The 8,739-nt window shown below is 45.0% G+C and overlaps 1 protein-coding gene across 4 annotated transcripts in view; it reads right to left on the bottom strand.

The window, feature by feature from the left end:
* LOC115114983 (uncharacterized) overlaps positions 1–3,226 on the bottom strand; it is a 23,990-nt gene extending 20,764 nt beyond the window's left edge. For 2 of the 4 annotated variants that reach the window (XM_065026241.1, XM_065026243.1), the window contains exons 1-4: positions 2,975–3,226; positions 2,385–2,708; positions 1,989–2,267; positions 1,731–1,781 (exon numbers count right to left, since the gene is read on the bottom strand). In XM_065026241.1, coding sequence (XP_064882313.1) covers positions 1,731–1,781; positions 1,989–2,267; positions 2,385–2,685 — 631 coding nt within the window. In that variant the 5' untranslated portion in view covers positions 2,686–2,708; positions 2,975–3,226. The remainder of the gene's footprint in view (positions 1–1,730; positions 1,782–1,988; positions 2,268–2,384; positions 2,709–2,974) is intronic. The other 2 variants (XM_065026242.1, XM_065026244.1) reach the window with 1 other exon arrangement.
* Between the last annotated feature and the right edge of the window lie 5,513 nt (positions 3,227–8,739).

Raw genomic sequence — 8,739 nt, 5'->3', positions numbered from 1 at the left:
CTACCATGAAATTGGGCATCCCTGCCTGATGCCCCTTTCAACAGGGATGGGGCAACTTAAACCACCACCCACCTTCACCATAAACGAGGCTCCAGCATACAGTAAATTCACCCAAGACAGAAAAACATCCCCAAACCCAAAGGCTTTCATTGTTTTAAACAAGTACTGGTGGTCCACACGATCAAAAGCCTTCTCCTGATCCAACGAAAGTAAACCCACATTTACATCAGACAGTTTACAAATGTCTAAAACATCTCTTATCAGAAACAAGTTGTCAACAATAGAGCGATCAGGTACACAGTAGGACTGGTTCTTGTGGATCAACAATCCCAGATACTCTATCAACCTGTTTGAGAGACATTTAGAAACAATTTTATATTCTGCGCACAGCAAAGCAACAGGTCTCCAATTTTTTATAAGAGCCAAATCCCCCTTTTTTGGCAACAGTGAAACCACCGCACGTTGACAGGATACAGGAAGAGAACCCTCATGAAAAGATTCACACACCACTTCATAAAAATCCTCCCCAACAGACCCCCAAAAGTGCTTATAAAACTCAGATGGTAAACCATCTATGACAGGGGGTCGGCCTGTTGAGAGCTGCATAACTGCTGTGGACAGCTCCTGCAATGTAATGTCAGCGTCCAATGCGACTCTCTGCTCAGGTCCCAATTGAGGAAGACAATGTAACAACTGTTTTGTACACAGAGTCACAATCCTCCGCCTTATAAAGGGACGAGTAGAAATCCACGGCATGTTGACACATTTCAATATCATTCGTGGTCACCTTCCCATCAGGGAGACGAAGGCAGACCATCTGTTTACGTTGAAATATTGACTGTCCTAGTTTTTTTTTTAAAGCACTTGGAGCATCCATATCCTTGAGGGAAGCGAAACGAGACCTAATCAAGCCACCCTTCACTCTTTCATGCAGAAACGACCTCAGTTCATGTCTCTTGTCCTGTAAGTTCATGACTAGTCCAGGGTCGTTCTGAGTGAGCAGCTTCAATTCAATAGATTTGATGTCCTGTTCAAGGGCCTTGATAGTCTCTCAGCGGTGCGATCAACAGTAAAATCCACTGTACAGTTCCAGTCACCCCCTAAAACCATACACCCCTCTTGGTCACACTGTCTTAAGGTTTCCTTTAGTTGATCAAATACAACAATACGCTCTGTACCCTCATTAGGAGCATAAACATTCAACAAAAAAAACATAACATCCACTTTGACCAATAAAACCCGACCCTTGACAATCTCTGTTGTAGATACCACAGTCCCCACTAAGCCTGAGGAAAACAAGATTGCCACCCCAGCACCGAAATTAGTACCATGACTGAGTACATGCTGCCCCTCCCACCACATACCCCAGTCAACCTCATTTTCCTCATCACTATGTGTCTCCGGTAGGAAAACTACATTAAGCCTTTTGTTCTATTACGTCTAATACCCAAGCCCTCTTATTCCTGTCCCTTCCCCCATTAATATTGAGAGAACCAACCCTTAGTACCTCCATGTAGAAAAGAGAAAAGCAAAGCAGAAGAAACAACAGAGAAACCAACGAGAAAAAAGACACCCTATGAAGCATGATCATCATCATTATTTTTTCTTCTCTTAACCTGAACACGTTTCCTACCACCTTTTGCTGAGGGAGAGAGAGAGGGATATGTATCCAGAGGACAGATAAAACATTTACTATATCTGCACACATCATACAGATGAGAGTATTTTACCTGGGACAGTAGAGATGACATCATCACTATCAGTGGTCTTTTCAGCAATATCTAATTCAGTAGGAGATGAACATCCTCTTTTAGTTGATTAAATAACCCATCATCATCATCAGACAGCAGTAGGATTCAAATCAAATTAATCATCAATCACTAATATCACAAATACCAGGAGAATGAATCAGGTTTGATATTAACTTTAATATCATCACAGATCTTGTGAACTTATTCAGATTATAGGAACATAACAAGAACACATACCTGAGAATGTGGAGGTGAAGTCAATGGAGATCTTCATGTTTCCCTTTTCAGTCAGTGTGCACGTCCACTTCCTGTTGTTGTCCTTCTTCTGGAGTGTCACAGTCAGAGTGATGTCACAGGAAGAATACTGTGTGTCCTGGGCATTAGTACCTGTTTTAGAGCCCCAGCTGAGACTAAATCCTGACCAGCACGTACTATGTCGCGTATCGGTGAGCAGAGAACACCGTAATGTCATATTTACATTAGGCTTCAGATCTGTCACTGCTGTGGTAGAGGAGACTGAGAAAGAGAAAAAGGTATACAGTATTTGTTGGTTGTTTTCACATGACATATGATTATTAACACCACACTTATACACAGTGACATTTAAACTCTGATTTAAACAGTAATACTCACTAGTTAGAACAGACAGATGAACAGGAGCTTCACCTCCATGTTGTGGTCCAGTCTCTGTAAGGTATTGTTGACAGGTGTAGAGTCCAGCATCATTAGCTCTGACATCACTAACATGTAGAGAACAGTCAGACCCTAAACTCAGACTGCCAGCTATGTTGTTTAGTTGTTGTTGTTTCACCTTCCCGAGACCGACTAGTTCAATGGCTCTATTCACGTTATAGGTCCATGTAGTAGAGGAGCAGTTTGGATAAACCACATTGTTACACGGCAGACTGACATCATCTCCCATTCTGGAGAACATAGAGAGAGTTTCTCCACTGACACCTGGAAGGAGTATGACATCAGATAATTATTAACTGGTAATACAGATGACATTATATTTCATAGGTTTTCTTATTGATATTCTTCAGTGTGAATAATAGTGTAATATACTGTCTATTATACAATAGTGAAGTTAAGAGTAAACAGATACACAACAGAAATGTCATCATAATATTAGTCAAATGTAAACTGAACTAGTTTGGCCGTGTGAAATAAATGTGTTCTATGATCTCTAATGACATATTCTTGCTCTCTCTCCTCTGTCTTACCTGATAGCAGGTACAAAACGGTCACAAGCAATCCCAAAATGATTGAGGGACATCAGCCATGATCCTCTCTCTCTCTCTGTCTCTTTCCTCTGTTTCTCTGTCTCTGTCTCTCTCTGTCTCTCTGTTTCTCTGTCTCTGTCTCTGTCTCTGTGTGTGTCTGTCTCTCTGTCTCTCTGTCTGTCTGTCTCTCTCCTCTGTCTCTGTGTGTATGTTTCTCTGTATCTTTCCTCTGTCAGAGTGTCTCAGCACTATGAGTTTCTCAACATACAGCAGCATCTCTTTTCACCACTATAGCATCACTTCCTCATAGTGGTCACGGTTTTAATCTAGTTTCTGACACCTTGGTGAGAATCCTCCAGCTCACCAGCAGTTGAAGGCCTTCTACACATGTATGAGAGCCTGTATTAGTGATGCAGGGATTTGGCATTAATGTGGTCATATTCAAGTGGTGGTCGGTGCCGTTTAATTGGATGATTCATTCATATTCCAGTCACCCAGCTCAGTGTAACATTGATAAGTTTATGCTACTACATGATACTAGAATGAATACACCCCTGATCACAGGCAAATACAGGTCACATTCATCGTAGCCATAAACAAACAGCATGATCACTTTGCTTGTTAATTCCTTCTCACATCTCGACTCTCCTCCTCTCACCTTTTCCCTTCACTTGTGGGATCCAGTGCAAAACCCCTCAGCTGTCTGTGACCAGACGACTAAACCTTTCCAAGCCAAACCTTCATATCATAACCGCTAACCGCGACACACAGCCTACATCATTGTCACCATATTAGCTAAGATCAGCCAACATAGCTACTAGAACTAACGCGTTAATAAACCCTCTACAATAATGCTGTAGAGTGTACAGTTAGCAAGCTGGCCCCGGTGGCAATAAGTTAATACAATCAAAAGCTTACCATGCCTTGGAATAGTTCCAGTGTTGGACAGCCATAGCCAGCTAGCTAACATAGCATCCCTCTCTGTTTGAGACAGGTGTTTGAGAAGTGCTAAACTAGCCTACTCAAACATACAACTAAATATAGCTCTCTCTCTGTCTCTCTCTTGCTTCTCCTTCATTTTAAAGAAATTAATTTGTTCTAAACTGTTCAACTATTGTTCTTCTCTCTCTTTGAGTCCCCTACTCACCACATTTTATACACTGCAGTGCTAGCTACTGTAGCTATAGCTGATGCTTTCAGTAGTAGATTCATTCTCTGATGCTTTCTTTTCTTCTTTCTATGCGTTCTACAAAACACGACCCTGCCAAGCCACACTTCTTCTTGACACAATGTTCACCAATGTGTCGGAGGAAACACTGTACACATGGTGACCGTGGCAGCCTGCATTGCTCCCGGTTCGCCACAGGAGTCGCTAGAGTGCGATAAGACAAGGACAACCAGGCAAACCTAACCCAAATAAGTCAAATGACATAGTAAAGTGACATAGTCAACACGTCAACATGACATATCAGTGTAATCAAGTGTCGTGTCTCTCCAGGATTGGAAGTCATTCAGAGATGCTGCTGCCACATCATTGGCACTTCCTACAACTCCCTCCCAAGGCCTTCAAAGTGCTCCTGCACAACCACCAGTCCTCTGAACAAGTGTCTAACCCCTACACAGAAACAGTATGATCTGAGGAGTTCAATGTAACACACTGCACTACCAGACACCACAGATCATTCTTGACAAGAGCTCTCAATCTATTCAAATGGTTTTCTCCATCACTAAAGACATTTAATATGACTATTTATTGATTTGGTGGTGTGTCTATTTGTTGTGTGACTTCGATGACCCACTGTCCGTATATTAAGGCAGATTCTACCTGTTTGTGTATGACATCACATTTTATGTATGTTTCTGCATATGTACCAATATGTTCTAAACCTGTCAAGTACTGAAGTGGACATCCAATCACGTTCCTGTAATACCAGGGTATATTCCTCTTACCAGCTTATTGAAGCAGCACATATCTGTGTTTGTAAAGAATCAGTATAAAAAAGGACAGATGAGTGAATTTCAAATGTTAGAGAGGTGAATGTAACTACAACCAATGATGTAGATATACACAGAATAATGAATATTAATGTCTATATCTGCAACTGGTCCTTCTTTTAGTGGTTATTTCAGCTCAGACCACTTCTGTTTTTCTGAGACTGAGTAGAGAGAGAGAGAAATAAGTCATAGTGATGGGTTGTCTTTACATTTTACCACATAATATTACTTCACCCTAAAAATAACACAGCTGGTCATTTCACACCTTCAAAAGAAGAAGAAAAAACACAAAGATACCATGGGAACAATGGACTGTACTGTTTGTATGGGAGTTGACATAGAGACACTGTTTTGGGGGTTTTACTAGATGGCATTACTAGATGGTATACAGCTATGGATGGAAATACATTTCTCGTAGCAGGTTAGGAGAACGTACATAGCAGGGTAGGAGAATTAGGATACGTTTAGGAAAAGAGTTAGGTTTATCTTAAATGATCTCCTAACCTGCTAAGAAAAGTCACTTCCGTGCGTTGCTGTACTCTTTCTAGTTACAACCTGTTTTTGGAGTGTAACTGCAGTAAATTATGTACATAAACAGAATAATAAGTATGCCTATGTCTGCAACTGGTCCTTCTTTCAGCGGTTCTTTCAGCTCAGACCACTTCTGTTTTTCTGTTGCTGAGCAGAGAGAGAAATAGATAATGAGGGGAGAGGAGAGGATAAGAGAGGAGAGTAGAGAGAAGAGAGCGGAGGAGATGAAGGGAGAGGAGAGTAGAGAAGAGAAGAGAGGAGAGTGGTGGAGAGAGAAGTGTAGAAGAGAGAGGTGAGCAGAGCAGATGTAGAGGAGAGGAGAGTAGATTAGAGTAGAGAAGAGAGGAGAGTGGTGGAGAGAAGTGTAGAAGAGAGAGGTGAGCAGAGATGAGAGAAGAGTCGAGGAAAGTAGAGGAGAGCAGAGAGAGGTGGAGAGAGGAGACGAGAGGAGAGAAGAGGGCAAATGAGAGGAGATTAGAGGAGAGTATAGAGGAGAGTAGAGAAGAGAGGAGAGTAGAGGAGAGCGGAGAGGAGGGGAGAGTAGTGAGAGAGGAGATGAGAGAGAGAGAGGAGATTAGATCAGAGGAGAGTAGAGGAGAGTAGAGAGGGCAGCAGAGGAGAAAGGAGAGGAGAGTAGATTAGACAGCAGAATAGAGGTGGGGAGAGGAGAGGAGAAGATAAAACAGGGAAGAGCAGAAGATTGTAGAGGAGAGAGGCGAGAGGAGATTAGATCAGAGGACAGCAGAGGAGAGTATAAGAGAGAGGTGAGAGGAGATGACAGTAAAGGATGGTAGAGGAGAGTAGATGAGAGGGGAGAGGAGAGGAGAGATTAGATCAGAGTAGCATAAAGGAGAGTATAGAGGACAGCAGAGTAGAGGAGAGTTGAGGAGATTAGATGAGAGAGGAGGTGACTGTAGAGCAGAGGCGAGAGGAGAGTAGAGGAGAGGAGAGCAGAGAGGACAGAAAAGGAGTGAGGAGAGGAGAGTAGATGAGATAGCAGAATAGAGGTGAGGAGAGTAGAGGAGAGCAGAGAGGACAGTAGAGGAGAGAAGAGCGAAGTGTTGCGAGTAGAGGAGAGTAGAACAGAGCAGAGTAGAGGAGAGTAGAACAGAGCAGAGGACAGTAGAGGACAGTAGAGGAGAGAGGAGAGGAGAGTAGATTAGGCCCCAGAATAGAGGAGAGGAGAGGAGAGGAGAGGAGAGGAGAGGAGAGGAGAGGAGAGGAGAGGAGAGGAGAGGAGAGAGTAGACTGGACAGCAGAATAGAGGAGAGGAGAGAGTAGAGTAGAGCAGCGTAGAAGAGAGAGGAGAGCAGAGCAAAGGAGAGTAGTGGAGAGGGGAGAGGAGAGGAGAGTATAGTAGAGCAGAGCAGACTAGAGCAGAGTTGAGTAGAGAGGACAGCAGATCAGAGCAGAGTATAGCAGAGGAGAGTGAATAGGGGAGTAGAGAAGTGTAGAAGAGAGAGGAGAGCAGAGCAGATGTAGAGGAGAGTAGAGTAGAGTAGAGTAGAGAAGAGAGGAGAGTGGTGGAGAGAGAAGTGTAGAAGAGAGAGGAGAGCAGAGCAGATGTAGAGGAGAGTAGAGTAGAGGAGAGTAGAGTAGAGTAGAGAAGAGAGGAGAGTGGTGGAGAGAGAAGTGAAGAAGAGAGAGGAGAGCAGAGCAGATGTAGAGGAGAGTAGAGAGGACAGCAGAGGAGAGGAGAGGGGGAGAGAAGAGGAGAGTAGTGGCGAGAGGACACGAGAGGAGAGAGGAGATTAGAGCAAAGTAGAGGAGAGTAGAGAGGACAGCAGAGGAGAGGGCAGGAGCGAAGAGGACAGGAGAGCGGAGAGTAAGGGAGACAGAAGGAGAGGGCAGAGGAGAGAAGGGGAGAGAATAGAGGACAGCAGAGGAGAGTATAGGAGAGGAGAGTAGAGAGTACAACAGAGTGGAGTAGAGAGGGCAGCAGAGGAGAGCAGAGGAGAGAGGAGAGGAGGGGAGAGGAGAGGGCAGAGTAGAGGAAGAGAGGGGGGAGAGGAGAGGAGGGGAGAGGAGAGATTAGAGCAAAGTAGAGGACTGTAAGAAAGGACAGCAGGGGAGAGTAGAGGAGAGAGGAGTGTAGAGGAGAGAGGAGCAGAGAGTAAGGGAGAGTAGTGGAGAGGAGAGGGCAGAGTAGAGAGGAGATGACAGTAGTGTAGAGAAGGAGAGCAAATAAAAGGAGAGAGGAGGTGAGAGGGCAGTGAACAGCAGAGTAGAGGAGAGGGGAGAGGAGGGGATAGATTAGATCAGAGGAGAGGAGAGTAGATGAGTGTAGAGGAGAGTAGAGAGTAGAGGAGAGTAGAGGAGAGGAGATTAGAGGAGAGTAAAGTAGAGGAGAGAGGAGAGTAGTGGAGAGAGGAGATGAGAGTAGAGTGGAGGACAGAGGAGAGGTGAGTAGAGGAGAGGTGATGACAGTAGAGTAGAGGAGAGCGGAGAGTAGTGGAGAGAGGAGAGTAGAGCAGCATAGAAGAGAGGAGAGTATGGCAGAGAGAGGAGAAGAGAACAGAGAAGAGAGAAGAGCGTAGAGTAGTGGAGAGGAGAGGGCAGTGGAGAGAGGAGACAAGAGCAGAGCAGAGTAGAGAGGACAGCAGAGCAGAGTAGAGTAGATAGGACAGCAGAGCAGAGTAGAGCAGAGGTTGAGAGGAGAGGAGAGGAGAGGAGAGGAGAGGAGAGGAGAGGAGAGGAGAGGAGAGGAGAGGAGAGGCGATGAGATGAGATGAGATGAGAGGAGAGGCGATGAGATGAGATGAGATGAGAGGAGATGAGATGAGAGGAGAGGAGAGGAGAGCAGGGCAAAGTAGTGAGGAGGAGAGAGAAGAGGAGAGCGGAGAGAGGAGATGAGAGCAGAGGAGAGGACAGAGGAGAGTGGAGCGCAGAGGAGAGTAGAGAGGACAGCAGAGTAGAGTGGACAGCAGATTAGAGGAGAGTAGAGGAGAGAGGAGAGAAGAGGAGACCAGAGAGGAGTGGAAAGAGGAGACAAGCGGAGAGAGGAGAGTAGAGGAAAGTAGAGCAGAGATGAAGAGAGAGGAGAGTAGTGGAGAGGAGAGGAGCGGAGAGAGGAGGGGAGAGTAGAGGAGAGAAGAGAAGAGACGAGAAGAGAGGAGAGTAGAGGAGAGAGGAGAGGAGATGACAGTAGAGTAGAGGAGAGGAGAGGAGAGGAGAGGAGAGGAGAGGAGAGGAGAGGAGAGGAGAGGAGAGGAGAGGAGAGGAGAAGAGAGGAGAGGCGA

The sequence above is a fragment of the Oncorhynchus nerka genome, linkage group LG13, assembly GCF_034236695.1.
Source record: "Oncorhynchus nerka isolate Pitt River linkage group LG13, Oner_Uvic_2.0, whole genome shotgun sequence".
NCBI lineage: Eukaryota > Metazoa > Chordata > Actinopteri > Salmoniformes > Salmonidae > Oncorhynchus > Oncorhynchus nerka.
The sequence above is the reverse complement of the archived record's forward strand: the minus strand, read 5'-3'. Positions and strand labels throughout refer to the sequence as shown.